The 20,803-nt window shown below is 51.7% G+C and overlaps 1 protein-coding gene across 5 annotated transcripts in view; it reads left to right on the plus strand.

Moving 5' to 3' along the window:
* The window catches only part of PC (pyruvate carboxylase), a 248,923-nt gene that overhangs the window by 140,247 nt on the left and 87,873 nt on the right, over positions 1 to 20,803 (plus strand). For all 5 annotated transcript variants that reach the window (XM_032804324.2, XM_075073286.1, XM_032804323.2 and 2 more), the window contains one exon: positions 18,414 to 18,576. In XM_032804324.2, coding sequence (XP_032660215.1) covers positions 18,414 to 18,576 — 163 coding nt within the window. The remainder of the gene's footprint in view (positions 1 to 18,413; positions 18,577 to 20,803) is intronic.

Here is a 20,803-nt window from a genome sequence, read left to right on the forward strand (position 1 = left end):
GACTCAGGGACTCTGGAAAGGAGTCAGATCCTGGTGAAAAGCAAGTAATTGTGAGCTCCCAGTGTGAACAGGGAGCCAAGATTGAATGCAGTTCTGGGGTGGATCAGAAGGCAGCACTGAATAGGAGCAGGGAGTTGACTTCACGGCACCAGTGACTGGGATGCTGCATCAGCTCTGGGTGTACCCATTGAAACATCACAGAGAAAGAGCCATAAGAGGGATCTGTAATAGCTTCCTACTCAGATCTGAACCTTAGAGTTCAGAAACTAAGATGCTAGCACGAAACCTCCAAGCTTAATTACCAGCTTGGATCTGATAGCGCTGCCACCAGACAGGAATTACAGTGCCTGCCTCACTCTGGTCTCCCCAAAACCTTCCCTGGGATCCCCAAACTCAGACTCTGGTCTCATCAACAAGGGAAATATACGCCACTTCCTTCGCTCTTACCTACTCCAGAAGATTTCTCCGGCTGCAATTCCTTGAAAAACACAAAACAAAGAGAGCCGATTTCTTTCAAACCCAGTCAAGTCTAAAGGTACAGCCTTTCAACTCTGAACAACAGAGATTCCCCTCCAGTCTTTCCCTGAAGAGAGACGTAACCCTGCACATGAGTTCCTATCCCTGAACCTCAACTGTAGAAAAGAAAATCCAACAAGTTTTAAAAAAAAAAGCTTTATATAAAAAGAAAGAAAAAGACATAAAAATGGTCTCTGTATCAAGGTTGACAATATACTGGATCAATTGCTTAAAAGAAAAATGAATAAACAGCCTTATCCAAAAAGATATACAATTTAAAACATTCCAGCAACTACACACATGTAAATACAAAAAAAACATATAAGCCTATTGTCTTTCTACCTTTGTACTTACACTTAGAAACAGAAGAATAGAAAAGCCTGGAGATAGAGATCACTCTCATAGCCGAGAGCGCACAGAGAGGAGACACAGATAAAGGACACACACCCCACAAATTCCCTCCCTGAGCTTTGAAAAATCAGGTTTCCTGATTGGCCCTCTGGTCAGGTGTTTGGTTCCCTTTGTTAACCCTTTACAGGTAAAAGAAACATTAACCCTTAGCTATCTGTTTATGACAGGATCTGAGGGCTGAAGAACTCTGAGACTTCTTAGCTGGGTCTGATCCTGGTAAATAAAACGGCTGAATGGCCTGAGCCCCCTGGCCCTTAAAGGGCCAAGCACCCTATTATAGTCTCATAGAGGGCAGCAGGGCTGGATTGCAGCTATGCAGGAGTGGCTAGAACACTGTGCCCGCTTTGGGTGACTGGGTTCTACTCCCTGCACTGCCAGTGAGCGTGTGCAAGTCGTTGCCCCATCCTGGGCCTCCGCATCTCCTTTTGTAACAAAGGGATAACGACAGCTGATCTCACTCCTAGGCAAGGGATCCTGTATTAACAACCCCCTGTGTCCCACCCCATAGGCAGCTGCATCTCAGCCCTGGGCGAGGGAAACTGTATAAACAGCCCCTGTGTCCCACCTCAGAGGTGGCTGCATCTCAGTCCCAGGCGAGGGTACTGTATAAACAGGCCATGTACCCCACCCCAGAGGCAGCTGCATCTCAGCTCCGGGCGAGGGATCCTTTGTAAACAATGCACGGACCGCAGCCATGTCTAGAGAGAGAGTCTTTTGGCAAAGCCAGGCACTATAATGAATGTGAAGTTGTTATCAATTAGCTGGCAATTGGGAGATTAGGAATGGGAAAAGGGGAGGGTGGCGCTGTGTGTTTCCAGGGGCATTAACAATGCCATAAATCCTTGTCAGCATTGGGCATATGCAGCCAATTACAAAAATTAGCTCTAATTAGCAGGACGCAGCCTTTGGCTTCACAGTTCCCCAAGCAGCTGTCTCTGCTCCCAGGGAAGCTCTAGCCAGGCCATGTGTTCTGCTGACAGCTTCCAGCCTGCTTCACTGCAGAGGGGCCTGTGTGTGCCTGCCTGGGGGGCTCTGGGGATTTCTCTCCCCAGGCTGTCTGGCCTCAGGGGTCTCCCGGAGATAGGCACATACAGGGCATGCAGATCATGGTCAGGGCAGTTTCTGACATCTGCTCCACTGTTTGCCAAGTTGATCTTAGTTTGAGCTAGTGCCTTACAGCGCCCCCTGCTGGGAGAAGCTGGGACTGGATTAGCCAGAAGCTCCCCCACAGCCAGTGCTCCTGCCCTGTTTCCTAAAGCGCCCCCTTCTGGGACAGGCCAGGACTGGAGGAAGCATGAGCTCCCCCACAGCCAGTGCGTCTGCTCCCTCCGGCGCCCTCATGCGCCCTCACAGCCAACGCTCTCACCCCCCTCCCTCCGGCGCTTCTCCTCTGAAGATGATGCTCCTGGTCACAACCTGGAGAGCAACGAGGAAGGATTGAGGAGTGGTGTCGTTCATTTCCAACTGAGGGGTGTCTGGCCGTGGCCCCATGGCTGAGGGGGCCGGCATGGCAAGGAGGAGGCCGGAGGCGTCTGCGCGGTGAATATTCCTGTGCTGGGGTTGAGAAGCAGAATCCCTTTGATGTTCCAACCCAGGGAGCTGGGCTGAATATAAATCACTTAGCCTGGGTGGCTCCAGCAGCTACAAGGGGCTAGGATGAGGTTTTAGCTCTGCAGATTTGATTGAAGTGCTGCATGAACCGCTTTTCCCCCACACCCCCGGCCAAGCCAGCCTCCTCCCTGTGCAGTGTTGCCATGAAGTATTTGACTCTCAGAGAAATGGAGGCATGGAAGGGTAAAGGGTTGGAGAGGATATAGGAGCCAGGAGTCCTGACGTGCAGCCCCCCATTCTAACCACTAGACCTTCTTTCCCTCCCAGAGCTGTGATAGAACCCAGGAGTCCTGGCTCCGAGAGACCACCCCCACTAACTGCTCGAATGTGCACCATTTGTGGCATTGTTTGGTGGCTGTCAATGTAACTTGGCTCAGCTCAGATGCTGTTGCACTGTTGTATACTAGGGTTGCCAGGGGTCCAGGTTTCGACTGGAACACCTGGTCGAAAAGAGACTCTGGCAGCTCCAGTCAGCACCTGTGACTGGGCTATTAAAAGTCTGGTTGGTGTGGGGCTGGCAGGCTCCCTACCCGGCTCCACATGGCTTCCAGGAAGTGGCCGGCATGTCTCTCCAGCTCTTAGGCATAGGGGCAGCCACAGGAGCTGTGAGGGCGTCCCCACCCTGAACATCGGCTCCTCAGCTCCCATTGGCCAGAAGCCGCACTCCCAGCCGGAGCCCTCACCCCCAACTGCACCTCAGCTCCCAGCCCCAGCCCAGTGAAAATGAGCGAGTGAGCGAGGGTGGGAGAGAGCGAGTGACAGAAGGAGGGGGGTGGAGTGAGTTGGGGCAGGGCCTCATGGAAGGGGCAGGGCAAGGGTGTTTGTTTTGTGTAACTAGAAAGTTGGTAACCCTATTGCAGGGGTTGGCAACCTTTCAGAAGTGCTGTGCCGAGTCTTCATTTATTCACTCTAATTTAAGGTTTTGCGGGCCAGTAATACATTTTAATGTTTTTAGAAGGTCTCTTTCTGTAAGTCTATAATATATAACTAAACCATCGTTGTCGGTAAAGTAAATAAGGTTTAAAAATGTTTAGAAGTTTCATTTAAAATTAAATTAAAATGCAGAGCCCCCCAGACCAGTGGCCAGGACCCGGGCAGCGTGAGTGCCACTGAAAATCAGCTCACCTGCCGCCTTTGGCACACGTGCCATCGGTTGCCTGCCCCTGCTCTATTGTATACACTGGGAGCAAATCAGTCTCAATGATGGTTTGTCAGGCAGTGGGCTCTACCGCTAAGAGGGTGGCCTGGGGGTCAGGACTCCTGGGTTCTGTTTCTAACTCTGGAAGGGGAAGGGGGTCTACTGGATTGGCGCAGAAGTGGACTGGGAGCCAGGAAATCTGGGTTCTGTTCCTGGCTCTAACACTGCCCTTGGGGAGGTCTGTTTGCCTCTCTGTGGCTCAGTTTCCCTGCCCACCCGTTGTCTATTTCGGTTGTAAGCTCATTGGGCCAGAGACTGTCTCTCACTGGGTGTTTGCACTACTGTGGGCCCCAGTGGTGATCAGGGTGTGTGCAGCACCTGGCATGTCACTGCAATACACACCGTAATCATAAATGTGAATGCTGTGGCCAAGCCACTTCTCTCCTAGCCCTTGGGGGGGGTAAGGGGGATCTAGCTGTAGATAATAATGAGAGACCGCCAGTCATGCCCCATTGCTGCTCCTGCTCCCCTAGGCACTCCACCCTGGATTACAGGCTGATAGAGCCATGCCTAAAAATAGCCATGTAATGCTCTTGAAATCGGTTCTCTCTTCCTCCGCCCTCGCGTGCGTCCGGCTCTCCATTGTGCAGTGGTGAGCACTGCTGCTTGCAGTTAGAGAAACTCTCCCACCTCCTTCTTGCTTTTATTTGTCAGTCTGGTTTTCTTCCTGAATTGGGTGGGCAGCCCTCACTCTGAGAATCCAGGCTGATCTCTCGGGCTGGGGAGCCTGTCTCACTTTTCTCTTTGCTTCAATTGTCTGCAAGAGGCGGTGAGGGAGCAGGAAGATTATCTCTGTCTTGTGTGGCTGGGGAGGCTTCTTGGTGATTTTTTTTACATGCACCCTGTCACCTCCTCTAATCACCAAACCCTGCTCCTGTCCCAGAGCTGGGGAGAGAACCCAGGAGTCCTGACTCCCAGCCCCCCCTGCTCTAACCCATTAGACCCCACTCCTGGGTGAGGGCTCCTGGGTTCTATTGCTGGCTCTGGCAGAGAAGTGAGGTCTAGTGGTTAGAGCAGAAGGCTGTGGGGGTCAGGACTCTGAGATTCTATTTCCAACTGTGGGAAGGGAGTGATCTCTGGTGGTTAGTGCAGGAATTGCTGGGAGTCAGCTGGCTCTGGGAGGGGCGTGGAGGGGGTGGATTAGAGCAGAGGACCTGAGAGCCAGGACCCTTGGGCTCCCTTCCCTGCTCTGCCACAGACCTCAGGCAAGCCACTTAGTCTCTGTGTCTGTTTCCGTCTTTGTACGCTGAGGATAATGGTGCTTCCCCACCACACAAGGGTTGCTGCATTGCCCGATGGCAAAGTGCTGACACACGACTGGAACTGGGGCCAGGCAGGGACTTGGTTAGATGGCAGCAGTGCGTAAAGTTAAAGCAGTTCTCTTCGGGTCTGAGGCCCACTCCTTGCTGGCTGCCAGCAGAGTCTGGGTCCTGGTATCAACAGGTTCTGAGGTTTTCTGACGCTTCTGAAACTTCTGGGGACAGCCTTTGTCAAAGACCGAAGACAGGGCCAGGTGGGCACATTGGTCTGATCTGGGGGTGGGGGGAGAGATACTAGGCTGGATGGCCTCCTAGATCTGATCCAACCCAGCAGGGATGGGATTGGGTTGTGGCGGGGGGTCAGATACCAGGTTAGATGGGCTCATTGGTCTGATCCTGCACAACAATTCCCATGTTCTAAGATAGTACTGGGGATGGGGGAGGGGGCGCTGCCCCCTGCTGGAGAGAATCAGGCTGGGGTTGGTGTGTCTGCCCCCTGATAGAGAATTGGGCAGCTGGTATGTGTTGTGTGCATTTGTTTTTGCGGGCGCACGCGGTAGGATCCTCTCTCCTTTCCCAACTGTGCCCTTGGAAAGTTTCCATCTGCTCTTCTTAATTCTCCAGCGCTGGTGCAAACGAATCGGTCTCTCCTTAACAGCAAAGGTTGCTCAGGCTTAACTGCTATGTTCTGAGGTCAGGGCCAGACACACAGAATGTACTGTGTTCATTATCCGGCCCAGGCATCCAAAACTGCCGGCCACCTTGCACCTGATTGGGTTGCTGCAGCGTTAGCAGATAATTTTGCCTCATTTCTTGGGGGACTTTTGTACTGGGGACCCCTTTCACACAGCCAGCCTCTGAGTGCGACCCCCTCCCCTTATAAATTAAAACCACTTTTTTATATTTAACATTATTATAAATGCTGGAGGCGAAGTGGGGTTTAGAGTGGAGGCTGACAGCTCACGACCCCCTGAAGGGTCTCGACCCCCAGTTTGAGAACCCCTGCACTATATTAAATAAACACATAGTATATTAGATCTGCATGCTGGGGAAATCTAATTTGAGGTGGCACGAAATCCAGAAGCAAACGGATCTGGTGCCGCTGAAAATCCATAGGGCTGCTGCAGTGCAAATGTAATCGACCGCATGCCATTCTTGGTGTATGATGCGTATTGCAATATACTGCATGCATATATATGCCACTTCCAAATCTAATATGCTGCCTGCAAAAGTCATTTACCACATGCCAAGAGATATATATAGACTGCATGCAAACATAATATACAGTATCCATATGTCAGATACTATGTGCTAATGTAATAGATTGCATACCTACACACACACACATATACTGTGTTCGTACTCCAATATGCTGCATGCTCATATATATGCAGCATGCAGATCTAATATACTATGTGTTTATTTAATATAGTGCAGGGGTTCTCAAACTGGGGGTCGAGACCCTTCAGGGGGTCGTGAGGTTATTATTTGGGGGGTCGTGAGCTGTCAGCCTCCACCCTAAACCCCACTTCGCCTCCAGCGTTTATAATAGTGTTAAATATAAAAAAGTGGTTTTAATTTATAAGGGGAGGGGGTCGCAGTCAGAGGCTTGCTGTGTGAAAGGGGTCCCCAGTACAAAAGTTTGAGAACCAGTGATATAGTGCATCAAAATATAATGTACTGTTTGGATAATTAATATCCTGTGTGCATATGCAATATATTGCATACAGATATATACATTGGGTACGTATTGTGAGTGCCTGTTAAATATACTGCTTGCATATGTAACATGTTGCGTACAAACACACTACATGCATGTGTAGTATGCTTCATATCCATATATATGCTGCAGGTATATATGTAATATACCTCACACAGTTAGGTATTTACTGCATGCAAATATGCAGTGCTACATGCACCGGTAGTTTCCTGTATGCACAGGTAATTTTCTGCATGCAGATGTAATATATTTTGTGCTTATTTAATATACTGCATGTAGTATAGGATATATATTTACTGCATGCAAATATAATATATATTACATGCATATGTAATATGCAGGGTGCCTGTTTAATGTCATGTGTACAAGTGTAATATGCGGCATACAAATATAATATGTTGGATGCCTGTTAAATATACACTGCATGCACATTTAATAAACTGCATATGATCCCCATGTGTGTCAGTGCCTGGAGCTAGCTACATACGCTGGCATTTCCACTGAAATCCCTTGCTATCACCTCAGCTCCAGGGAGCTGGCTGAGGAGGAGTCTGAGCTGTATAATTGCTTGCATGCTTTGGCACACGCCAGACAAATTACTCTCCCTTGGGATCAATACGCCATAAAAATACACAAAAAGCAAGTATATCTATGACCTTCCCCTAGAACGATTCTTTCTAAACGTGTAGTTCGTGTTTAGTTCCTTGCTGCATCATAGAGGCAGTGTACTTTGCTTGTTACAGCAGGTGGGGGTGGGGCTGGGAGCCAGGACTGGGATGGAAATGTGGGTGTAGTGGTCAGAGTGGGGCGGACTGGGAGTCAGGACATCTAGGGTCTATTCCTAGTGCCAGGGAGAGAGTAGGCTTCAGTGGTTAGAACAAGGAGTACACTGGCAATCAGAACCTCCTGGGCTCCGTTCCTAGCTCTGCCATTGACCTGCTGGGTGACCCTGGGCAAGTTCCTTCCCTTCTCTGTGCCTTGGTTCCCCTCCCCTCCTTTGTATTTTTCCATTGGAAGCTCCTTGGCACAGTCTTTCACTGTCTGTGCAGCACCCAGCACAGCAGAGGCCCCACCCTTGGTTGGTGTCTGTAGAATCTACCATAATCCTCCTCATAACAAGCAATGAGGATGTCAGAGCACTGTTTGATTTGTGTGACTGGCTGGCAGCCTGTCTTATTTCTCTTACCACAGGCCTTGCTGTCACTCCGGTGGGTGCCATATAAAATATTTATCACACAAACATGCAACGCTATATTAAAGCCTTTGCCGAATCTCAAGGTCCTTTGCTGAAACGACACATCATCCACTGCAGCTCTTCCTTTGACTCGCACTGTCCCAACAGGGCTCTCTGTTCTCTACAAACCTCTCGTCTGTTGCAAACTGCCGCAGAACCTTGAAGCTGCGCATGTTGCTTTTGGCTGGGCTTAGCCGATGTCGCCTCTTGTATCCTTGATCGCCCAAGATCTGACACCAGAAACCTTGTATTTATCCACATTAAAGGCCAGTTTGCCCTCTGGCAGAGAGGAGATGCTGCCAAGAGTGTTTTTAGAGCTAGAAGCGATAGGAGCAGAAGCTGGGAAGATTTTCAGCTGGCTGTCCCAAGTCTGGATCATACTTCAGTCCTCACTGCTCCTGTGCTATCCACTAGATCTCCTGCTTCTCTCTCACTGACACAACTTGGATGTTGCCAGAAATAGCGCCACCTGCTGTCTTCTGCCATAACAATTGTAATTGTTTCCTCCCATCACTATAATTATCCTCAGAACAGGTTCACAGCCCAGTTTATAACTTCAGAGCATTTACCATTGCAAAGACCTGGCAGGCTGGCCAGACCCAAGACTCACAAGAAACTCCAGGCTGTTTGCTAAGCCAACTTTCAGGCTGGGGTTACAGCACTCAGCTGGGACCCTGGAGATCTGGGGTCAATTCCTGGCTCTCTTGCATGACTTCTTTGCTCTGTGCCTCAGTTTCTTCATCTGTAAAATGGGGATCACATTTCCTTTCATCTCAGGGGGCAGTGTGAGGTTATATAAAGAGGTCTGGTTTAGAGGCGAGGCCATTGGAGTGGGAGTCAGAACTCCTGGGTTCTAATTCCTTGTTCTGCCTCTGACCTGGGGTAAGTCTCTTCTCTTTTCTCTGCCTCAGTTTCCCCTCCAGCCCTTTGTCTGTTTAGACTTTGAGGTCTTTGGGACAGGGACTGTTTTTTCTTGTGTGTCTGTGCAGCACCGGGCGCAGCAGGGTCTCCCCGATCTCAAGTGGGAACATGTGCAGCACCCAAAACAATTGGGGCCCTGATCCACCACAGTGGGCCCCCCCCAGCTCAGTTACCCATTACTGCAGTACAAATAAATCTATTTGTGGTTGCAAAGTTCCTATACTATAGCGAAGGGTGCAGATAAAAACCGAACTAGATGGCAGCGGATTTACCCTGTAAAGAGCTTTTGAATCCTCCTATCAGTGCTCAAACAACCCACCTTTCAAGGCTTCTTTAATAGGAGCCCTCATTTATATTTATTTTGCTAATATGTAGCTAGATTTATAGCCACGCTGGGGCCGGTGTGCAGGCTGCTTTTACGACGCGCTTAGCTCTTTAAATTGAGATATTTGCATATTTATCCTGTAACCTTTAATGAACATAAAAAACTCCAACCTTTCCCAATTAATCACTGCGTTAAAAGGCCCAAACAGCAACCTAAGGACTGTTGGGCTTGCATAAAATAAATAAATCGGGCTCAGAACCAATTTGTCAAGAGGAGAAGAGGCTAAATAGCCTTGTCAGGGAACCATTGATAAGGGATGAGAGCAGGACCCAGAGAGGAGACATGGCATTCATGCACAGTGGACTTTCCCATTATATAAAAGCCTCTTTGTGCCATTCAAGTACACCCTGCTCTAACCATTGGGTACCACTCCCCTCCCAGAGCTAGGCTAGAACTCAGGAGTCCTGGCTCCCAGGCCTCTGAGCACTAAACCTCACTGCCCTCGAGATGAGGATACAACTCAGGGATCCTGCATCCCAGCTCCCCCGCAACCAGTAGACTTGACTTCACTTTCAAAGCTGGGGAAAGAACCTAGCTTCCTACTCCTTTAAAACACTAGACCCCACTTCCACCCAGACCAGGTACAGAACCCAGGAGTCCTGGCTCCCACTTCAAAGTTCAAGCCACCAGACCCAAGTGTCCTGCCTCCCACTTCAAAGTTCTAGCCACCAGATCTGGGTACAGAACCTAGGAATCCTGGCTCCCACTTCAAAGTTGTAGCCACCAGACCCTGCTGCTCCTGCGAAGGCCTTCCCCCTCCTGTTCTCTCTGCAGGGGGGCCTGGCTAGAGGTAGGGGATGTGACACGCTGGCACTAACTCATTTTAATTCCAGCTCTACCGGGTCACCTTGGGCTAGTCACTTAACCTCTGTGTCCTGCTGGGGGGGGGGCCTCTCAGCCATTCTCAGCCTCCCTAGGGGGCTGTGAGCCTTAATTGCAGCTGTAAAGCACTTTGACATAGGCTGCTGAATTACCCAGTGCTGGCAGCCATCTCCTGCCACCTCTTCCTGCAACAGCTGTAATTTTATAAGCGGCCCCCACACTCCACCCCAGAGGCGGGTGCAGTTCAGCACCAGGTGAGGGATCCCTGTATAAACAGCCCCCCCGCCCCACCCCAGAGGCAGCTGGATCTGAGCACTGGGTGAGGGATTCATAGATTCCACGTAGTCTGACCTCCTGTAGAACACAGGCCATAGAACTTCCCCAAAATAATAAGAGGTCCTTATATAATCACACACACACACACGGCTCCACCTCAGAGTGGCTACATCTCAGTGCCAGAAGAGGGATCCCTGTATAAACAGCTCTCAGGCCATACCCTAGAGGCATCTGCATCTCAGCCCACTATGCCCCTCACCCAGATCAGCCCAAAAGCCCCATATAGCTTGGTATCTGCCCCCCTTCCACTTCCTGCACTGGACATTGTGTGATTGTGGGGCATGTACATTGTGTGATTGCGGGGCAGCATTAATCTGTGTCTGCTCCATGCTCCCATAGATGGCCCCACCTCAGCTACAGCAGCCAGGCAGCTTTGTTGTTGGCATTGTGCGGGGCAGCCGCCTGTCTTTGGGAGATAAGGCTATTTGATGGGCATTTATTCATGGTGGGACAATGGACCTGGCTCCCTCCATGAAGCACCTTTCAGCACCTTTCAGCTGGAGCCCCCTGCCCCGTCAGAACAATCCGTTTTTCCGCAGCTTAGTTGGAAATCCATCATAGACAGCAAGCTGGTAGGACTAGGATTAAGGCCACCTGGGTTCTATCCTACCTCTGGGAGGAGAGTGGTGTCTAGTGGTTAGAGCAGGGGGAGCTGGGAGTAAGGACTCCTGTGCTCTCTTCTCAGCTCTCCTACTGATGTTGGACAAATCCTGTAGCCTTTCTTTGCCTCAGTTTCCCCATCTAGTCAACAGATATAGTTTCCCTTGTGTGTGTGTGGGGAGGGGGGATCAGTGGAATGTGATTCAGGGGACCCATCTAGCCAACAGCAGCTAGCACCAGCTTTGTTAGGGGAAGGTGCAAGACACCCCCTAATGGGAAGCGATAGAATAACTGGCCTCTAGGGAAAAATTCCTACAAAATTTCTTCTATAAACAGCTGCCCCACCCCCTGAGGTGGTCACATCTCAATGCCAGGTCCTTGTATAAACAGCCCCTGTGCTCCACCCCAGAAGTGGCTGAGTCTTACTTAGACTGAGGGTACGTCTACACTGCAACTAAACCCCCCAGCTAGCCTGTGCCAGCCAACTCGGGCTTGGGGTAACGGCTCTTTAGTTGCAGTGTAGACATTTGGGCTCAGGCAGTAGCCGGGACTCTCCCACTTCACACGGTCCTAGAGTCGGGCTGTAGCCCGAGCCTGAATGTCTGCAGTGCAGTTAAACAGCCCCTTAGCCTGAGCCCTGCTAGCCTGAGTCAGCTGGCCGGGCCAGTCACGGTGTCGAACTGTGGTGTAGATATACCTGTAGAGTCTCCTGTGCCTACTGGCACAACCCATTTCCCCACAGCCGTCTGTCCAGACCAAGGTGTTTGACTCCATTGTAAGTTGTCTTCACAGTGGCAGCATCCTTCTCTATTATCCTTGTCCTCCACTCCTTCTCGTTCCTACAGCCGGAATCCAGTCCAAGACGTACCTTGTGCTTCTGCCACAGGGCAGTGGCCAAACCACCATAGTCAACTCTGCCCAGTTACTGAGTCCTCATTGTGCTGGCTGTGTGCCAGAGGACTTCCACATCGGTTACACGATCTCGCCAATCAGTTCCCAGTATTCTTCTCAAACTACGCTGGTGAAATGCATTCGGCTTCTTGCCATGCACTTTCACCATCTGTCATAGTTCCAAGACATACGGTAATGTTGGGAGGACAATAGTATTGCATAGTCTCATTTGAGTGTGCGTATCAGTGCCAAATGAGAGATCCTCATGCCCCACCTGCATGCCCCACCCCAGAGACAGTTGCATCTCAGTGCCTGGCAAGGGCTCCCTGTATAAACAGTCTGTGTACCCCACCTCAGAGGCAGATGCATCTCAGCGCTGGATGAGGGACCCCTGTATAAACAGTCCCCGTGCCCCACCCCAGAGACGTCCGCATCTCAGCGCTGGGCAAGGGATCCCTGTATATTAAACAGTCCTAGTGCCCCACCCCAGAGGCAGCTGCATCTCAGTGCTGGGTGAGGGACCCCTATGTAAGCAGTTGCCTTAAGTTTTGGAGCAGAATAGGATTAAACCAAACACAAAGCTCCTGATGAGTCTTTAAACTCCGACTAGTTTCACTCCAGGTAGTCCCTTTCTTCATACAAAAGTTCAGTCCGCTTGTGGAATCCTGCTCAGCTCTTCATCTCAACTGTGTCTTGTGGTGGGGAGTTCCCCAGAGTAACACTGCTCACTTCTGAATTTGCCACCTTTGGCTGGCTGCCCCTTGTTCTTACATCATGTGACTGGGGGATGAGCAGCCGGGTCTAGTGGGAGCGTGTACCCCAGTCTAAGGGTGGGCTGCGAATGAAGCGTTTCCTGTAGGTCACTTTGGAATGAGCTGCCTTCCCGCTTCTCGTGCTGTCCCTGTTACTAATGAGAATTGCTACTAGCAGGTCACACACTTCATAGCTTCTGTTGGTTGAGTGCTCTGTCCCCACCAGGGCCCCTGGCATCCCTCTATTCCCCACACTGCTCCCTGGGTGCCACCTGCCCAGTCCCCTTTATTGCAAGGGTTTCCTACAACTTCCTCCAATCTCTCCCCTGCCAGGGGCTCTGTGTGTCCCCTATTCCCACCTTCTCCCCATGGGAGGGGCCCTGTGTGGGCTCCGCTTCCCCCATTCCACGGTCCCCATTCTCCTTCCCCATGGCTGGTGTCTGCCTCCCCTTCCTCCATTCTCCCATTCCAGGGTCCCCTATTTTTGCCCATGATAGGAGCTTGGAATGACCCACCATTCCCCCATTCCCTCCCATGCCAGGGCTCTGCATGCCTGCAATCCTCCTTCCCCCATGGCAGGCCGCCCCATTCTGCCCCCCACGCCAGGGCTCTGCATGCCCACAATCCTCCTTCCAGGCCAGGGGCTGTGAGGCCTTCCCCTCCCCTCTGGGTATCACCGTGTTACACTCTGTTGGAAGGGTGGGCAAAGATGAGATGAGGGAGTGTTCTGCTGGGAAGCCTGAATTGGGGCCAGCAACCAGCTGTTTGATCCACAGAGAACAGCAGAGGTGCTTGAAGCTGGGTGTAACAGGACGACCTGCCCTTTTAAGGGTGAACTAGCCTGGCCCTGCTACACCTGTGCAGAGGGCTGGACTGAAGCCGGGGAGAGCCCAGCACTGGAGAGGAAAGCAGATGGGCTGCTTCTCTCTGGGAGTGAGGAGCTGGGTGAGGCTGGTGCAATGGTAGGTGTGTAGAGCTGGTCCCAGTTGTTGGGTTGTTTGGAGCCCAGGTGGCTAGACAGCAGGACAGATGGTTGCTGCTGGGCCCTGCCTGAAAGGAGGAGGGCTGGAGGCTCTCTTGTCTTAGAGCTGGCTGCAGGGCTGAGCTCCCCAGAGCGGCTCGGCTGCAGGGCTAGGTTACCTCTGTGGGGGAAGTAGGCTGAAGAGCGTGATGGGGAAGCTGAGGTGGAAGCGCTGGGCTCTGGGACAGTCAGGCTTGTACCCTGGGGCTGTGCTGAAGGGCTGTCAGAGCCTTCACGTCTCACCCCAGGATCCAGAGCCATACCCCAGGATCCAGAGGGTGCTGGCCACTGCTCCTAGGGCCTTCCCTGAAGAATGGGAATGGCTCAGAGGTGGTGTTCAAGTTATGGTGTGACAGACCAAGATGTGCTGTCGAGTTCGGTGTAAGCTCAACCAATTACTTCTTATTTGTATTACTCCTCATAGAGCCACGGTGCTAGGTGCTGTACAGACCCAGCAGGGAAAGATGGTCCCAGCCTCAAAGAGCTTCCGGGCTAAGTGTAAGACAAGAAACACTAGGTGGGGCAGCACGAAGCAATGATCAGACAGGGCTGTGGGGCATGGTCCAGAGGTGCTAGAACTAGAGGAACTGGGGGTGCAGCAGCACCCCCTGGCTTGAAGTGGTTTCCATCATATTCAGGGTTACAGTTTGGTTCAATGGCTCTCAGCTCCCCCACTATACACATTATTCCAGTGCCCCTGCCATGATCTCCCTCATTCTAGCATTTTGAGGCAGGGTGAATAGCAGAGGGATCTTGTACTGAGGAGTTCCCCAAGCCTGTTTGGTGGTGTGTCCTTACACTGGAAGGTGATAATAGCTGCCGTCCAGGAGGCCTTTGATTTATAGGCCTGGCTACAGCTGATAGGTGTGCTAAGCGCCTTTCAGGCTAAATGGAAGGAAGAGCAATTAATCTGCTCTTTGAAGTGAGAGAGCTGGAGAAGTCTAAGCCAGTTCTCCATGTGGCAAGGCTGATCAGAAGCGAAACTGTGTAGTCTCGGGTTTCCTGATTGCCAGTTGCGGGGCTGGGGTGCTAAGTGGTTGCAGCTGCGTCTGGATGAGAGAGCCAAATAGTGAGCAAGGTAGTCACGAGAGTGACCCTAAGTGAGAGACAGGGCTTCTTGGGCACAGGACTGGCTGGAGACTTGTGCGGGGATTTCAGACCAAGGACCTGCCAGCTCTTTGTTCCTCCTGTGCTCAAGGAACAAAACTTTCTCTGGATGCTTAGAAAATGAACAGGATGGCACCAAAGAAATAGCGGAGTGGGACCATCTGTTTCTTCTCCAAATAGGAATAATCTGGCAAAGCCCTGGCTACCAGCAATCAGCCTGGGATGAAGGGGCACCAGCATTAAGCATTCCCCGTTGATCGTTCCTGAATTTGCCACCTTCCAGGCACATTCCCTGCCCCCTCATTTCTACATTTGGAAGCAGGGTGAATGGCAGTGGGATCCAGTGGCCATGAGTTCCCCAGGCTAATGTGATGAGGAAATAGATCCATCCGAAATTTTAAAAACACCCTTTTGAGTACTGAAGCTGGATCTTCTGAGATGCCTGACCGAGGGGTGGGTGCTGGGTCCAGAGGCTGGGAACAGCAACTACCCTGTGCCAAGGGAAATGGAAATGATTAATAAACCATAGTAGCAGCAATTCAGACCATCTGTCTGTGTGACTGGAGGAGCAGGGTGGAATTGTTAATTAATTGCTGTGATTGCCACTCTGCCAGCACCCCCCAATCCCAACTCACAGCCCCCTGCAGTCCCAGCCCTGGGCTCCACCCCCATGATCTCTGCTAATGCCCCTCAATCCTGACCTGCAGCCCCCCCATTGGGATTGAGGGAAACTGGCAGAGCTGTGGGGGTGGGAACCAGAGTTGGAATTTGCAGTGCAATGGGGGGGCATTGTCCCATAGCGTTCCATGGACATCATATCCACTGCTGCCCCCGCCCCTGCAGTCAGCAGTTGCCCCAAGGGGCTGTTAATTAAGGACTACGGTCAATCTCCAGATTCCCCTGGGAATGGAGCGCCTCCTGCGTTGGCAGAGCAGGCACCTGGCCGTGCTGAGAGTGTGAGCTGCTTAAATCAGAGCTCGCCGGCCTCCAGCTCCAAAGAGACCAGACTCCCACACTCTCCCGCCCCATGCCATGGCTTGAAGCCTGGCATCAGTTTCCCAGTGTGGGGTGGTAACCCCAGCAATAGTGCTGTCAGTCACCCTGTATTTGGCGGGGGGAGCAGCACTGGATCCATTGTCCGTGAAAATGAGGGACATAATTGGAGAGGGGCAGGTAACAGGCAAAGCTACATCATTGAGCTGCCATTGCTGTACAAACTCACTCACACACCCAGCTCTGCCGCTGCCCCTCAATCCCAACCAACAGCCCCCTGCTAGCCCAGCCCTGCACTCCCCCACACAGTTTTGCCTGTGCCCCTCAATCCAAACCTGCAGCCCCCTGCTATCCCAGCGCTAGGCTCCCCCACAGCTCTGCCAGTGCCCCTCACCCCCAACCCACAGCGTCCTGCTATCCCACTCCTAGGCTCCCCCCCACAGCTCTGCCGGTGCCCCTCAATCCTGACCCGCAGTCCCTTGGGGATAACCCCTCTGACTCAGCAGACACAGTCTGATATAGTAGAGGTGGCATTGGGCTAGGTCTTGGGAATTGTGGGTCCTGTACAGAGTCCTGCCACTGAGCTTGGGCAAGTCCCTTTGTCACTCTCTGCCTGTTTCCTCTCCCACTCCTTGTTTAGATTGCGAGCTCTTTGGGCCGAGGACTGTCTCTCGCTGCAGGTCTGGGGAGAACCAGGCCCAATGAGGCCGTGACTGGGTGGGGGTTTCTGGGTACAACTCTAACACTAATAATGAAGGTGGCTCTCCGCTGAGTGAAAGTGTTTCATGTTTCTGCCTGAGTTCAGGGCGGCTGACATGTTCAGATTAGAAACAAGGCACCAGTTTTTAGCAGTGTAGGTGATTAAACATTGGAGCAAACTCCCAAGGGAAGCAGTGGATTTTCCAGACTGGCTGTCTTGCTGGGAGATGCTTAGGCAACCCAAGTGGCTGGGCTCAATACAGGGGAACTGAGTGACACTCTGCCTGTGCTACACAGGAGGGCAGCCTAGACTGTCTCATGGTCCCCTCTGGCCTTAACTCTGGGAGTTTCTGGTTCTATTTTAAAATAGCCCCTTTATTATAGCCAGGTGCCTCAGTCCCGGCCTGTGGTTAGAGCCGAGAGACAGAGTGCCCTTGTTCTAACCCTGACTCTGGGAGGACAGTGGGGTCTAATGGGTTAGAGTGGGAAACATGACTCCCGCCCCATGTGCTAACCCCTTAATTGCAGAGCTGGGAAGAGAACCCAGGAGTCCTGACTCCCCTCCCCCCTCAGAATCTCTCTGTCTATGTAAAGGCAAGATCTGAGCTGCCTGGGGTTAGGTCACAGGCAGGTGCATTTAAAACAGATGCGTTTACAACCCAGCTTTGAGTTCATGGATCATAAAATATCAATCATCCCACAAAGTGTGCGTGTTGCAGGGGCTGCTGGTCTGTTAGAGCCCTCGCCAGGCATTTGTCCTACTGACTGAGCATTGAAGGCTTGCTTGTCACTTGGATGGCGCTGTAAAACCCTCAATCCTTATCATTATGAGTCTGTGTTATTGGTCACACACCAGGACCCTGCCAGGCTGGAGGCTGTCCAGACCCTAGCTGAGATCTGGGCTCTGCTCAGACACACGGTGAGAGACAGATCCTGCCCCCAAGGCTCACTGTCTGAATAGACAAAGGGCAGGAGGGGAAACAGAGGCGCAGGGGCCCAACTTGCGACTTTGAATGCTTGAATTTGGCTCTGTGGGACTATGTGAAAACAGTTCCCAGTCTTCTGAGTGCTCCCACTCAGGCGTGTTCAGAGTTGGACTGGCTGGGGCCTGCAAGCTGGATTTGGGCCTGGCTTGGGCATCACACAAGCGTAATCACTGGCTAAAATCCCAGCTTGATGGCCCTGGTTCAGCAAAGCACATCGAGGGCAACTTTCAAAGGCCTAAATGGGAGTTACTTGCCCTATCGAAAGTCAATAGGATTTAGGCTCCTAACGGCCTTTTAAAAAAGGTCCCGAAAGAGCTTGTAGTTAAGTACCTGCTTGAGTAATCCCTTTGTTGTCCAACACAGCATTTAAACACAGGCTTAATTTACCATGCTTGCAGGTGGTATTTCTGTAGCATCCAGAGGCCCTAAGATCACGGGAGAGGGGCATTGTGCTGGGCACGCACAGAGCCGGGGCCCCGTCATGCTGTGGAATGCACGGGCACGCAGTGAGAGACAGTCCTTGCTCTGAAGAGCAATAAACAAAAGATGGAAAAGGAAACTGAGGCACTGAGCAAGGAGGGGACTGTCCTGTCACTCTGTGCCTCAGTTTCCCCATTAGTATAATAATGGGGGTGCCAATCCTGGCCTGTGTTTGCCAATGACTTTGAAATTGGTGGATAGAAAACCCTGTGTGATCCCAAAAGGCAATAGAATCAATGCACCCACAGATCCCCAGCTCTGTAGGGACACTGGAGGAGGAGAGGCTATGGTGGGTGATGTGGGACATTATGGGGGCCCCACGTGAGGGATCAGGGGTCCCATTTGGGGGTTATTCGGGGACACGGGCTCTGTGGAGGAGGTTGGGTTGCTGGGACTGGTTCTGGTGGACACTGGCGCTGCTGTAGTCAGTTGAAGGTTAACACAAGCTCTCCTCCTCCACTCTCTTGGCAGCGTGGACCTGGTGCATGCCCAGATCCACATCGCGGAGGGGAAGAGCCTGGCAGAGTTGGGCCTGCGGCAGGACAGCATACGCATCAATGGCTGTGCCATCCAGTGCCGCGTCACCACCGAGGACCCCTCCCGTGGCTTCCAGCCTGACACCGGCCGCATTGAGGTAGGACACCACCCTGCTCCTGGGCGGGGGCCAACCAGGCTCAGTTTTGCGCCCTGCTGAGGAAGGGCAGAGTGCGGATCTGCTCTTGGTTGGAGAACAGTTTGACTTGACATTGAAAAGCGAAAATGTTCAGCCCAAACCTGGACAATTTGGAAAGAAACAATTTGGCCGCAAACGGGGAAACTTCTGGCTGAAAACTGCTGAAAGTCCAGCATGCTTTCCCCAGAACTATAATGTTTCCAGCTAGGAATTTCCAAACTCTGGAAGGCATCTGGCCCCACACTGGTTAATTTTCAGTTTTTAATGAAAAATCTACAATTCCAAGGCTGGCGGAAACTTTCCATGGGAATTCTCTATATGTGGGAAACCTCATTTTCCTTCCTAAAAAAGCTTTGCGGGAAATATTCTCCCTGAGTGACGGCTGCTCCCAGCAGCATGGGGGTGTATGTGGGAGGAGGAGAAAGTGGGGGGGCTGTGTGTGTGTTAGAGGTGGAAGGGGATGTTGTCCTCAGTACTATGCGTGAAACTCAGTCTGGAGACAAATTTTAATCCACTGGCAAGCATGTGTTAAAGTCCACCTCTGTCTGATCCCTGGAAGCTAGCGATGGGATCTAGTGGTGAGAACCAGCTCTGAGATGGGAGTGGGAGTTAGTGGGTTAGAGGTGGGTGTGGGGGCAGGGCTGAGAGTCAGGATTCCTGGGTTCTATCCCTGGTTGTTGGAGGCTTCAGCATGTGAAGATCAACCTGCTAGTTTCCTTCTTGGCAGTTCGCATTTCCTGGCGTTGTGCTAGAGTCTCTGGGGCGCTGGCGATAAACAGAAGCACTTGTGTTCCGTCTGCATGACAGGCTGCTCCATTCAAACCCCAGGCGTGGGCGTTCGGCTGTTCAGACTCCCTGTTCCCTTCCTAACGATGCGACAGCTCTTGCCACTCAAACTAACAACTGGGGATCGATGCAAAAAAGAGTCTGGCATGGATACCCCCCTCCCCCCCACCCGCTGCCAGCTGGCAGCAGGAGAGGAGGGACTGTGAGAGCCCCCACGATTCTGCTCTCTTGACTGGGCTGGGGAGTAGAAAGGCAGGGGGCTAGGATCTTTGCCTGGGCATGGTATCCTGGGAATGATGGGGGTGTCAGTAGGGGCATGGTGGGTGCTGGGCATTTGTTTTGTAGGAGTGACGTAGGCCCTTCCCCCAGGGTTGGATGGGTAGGGCTGTGTGTGTGTTGGTGGGGATCCTTGGAATTCCCTTGGGGGAGGGGTAGCAGGGGGATAGGTTGGCTCTCCGGGTGTGCACACGCTTTGTCGATCCAGACTGCACAATCACAGGGAGTTCACAGAGTGGCAACTGGAATCATTAGAGACCTAGTAAAACTCCTGCGAGGGAAGAATGACTAGATGGGGTTTGCTCACTGTAGAAAGGAGATGAATTCGAGGGGACGTATTTAAAGTCTGTATAATAATATTCAGTGTTGCAGCAGTTAATGGGAGTAGCTCATTTTGGAGGCAAAACTGATACTCCAAGATTTAAACCAATCTGTGACTGGTGAACAGTAACACAAATAATTAAGTGTCCTGCAGCCAGGTTGCTCATAGATTTTTAAGGCCAGAAGAGACCCGTGGCCATCTTGTCTGACCTCCTGTAGGACACAGACCCGCAAAATTCACCCAGTTCCCCTTGTATTGAGCCCAGTCAGTTGTGTTGGACTAAACCATCTCCAGAAAGGGACCAGTCTGGATTTGGAGACACCAAGAGCTGGAGAATACACCCAAGCCCTTGACAGTTTGTTCCAGTGGTTACTCACCTGCACTGTTCTCTGTGACAGTTGGACCAGCCAATAAGTTGGCTGCAATTTTGAAAAGGCGGATGTGTCAAAATCACCATATCTCGGGGGAGCGGCTCAGTTTCAACAAAACTTTTGCTAGAAACCTGCTGTTTTCCTCTTGTCTCCCCTGGCTCCTTGGTGGCCCGCCTGGCAGGGAGCTTGGAAGCTGGGGCCTAGCGAGCTCCCCAGCATCATGTTTTGTTTTGGAAACACCAGAATGTTCCAGCTGTGGGAATGTCTTGCTGTTTCCACAACAAACGATTGTGGGCTTGCACTTGTGCAACGTTTTGAAGTTTCAGTTTTTGGCCTCGTTCAGGACAAAAAGTTGATGGGAACCCCAGGTTTTTTTTTGCCAGCTGCCTATATTGCTTATTCTCTCTCATTGATTATTGTTTGTGTTATGGTA

This window comes from Chelonoidis abingdonii, chromosome 17, assembly GCF_003597395.2.
Source record: "Chelonoidis abingdonii isolate Lonesome George chromosome 17, CheloAbing_2.0, whole genome shotgun sequence".
Taxonomy (NCBI): Eukaryota; Metazoa; Chordata; order Testudines; family Testudinidae; genus Chelonoidis; species Chelonoidis abingdonii.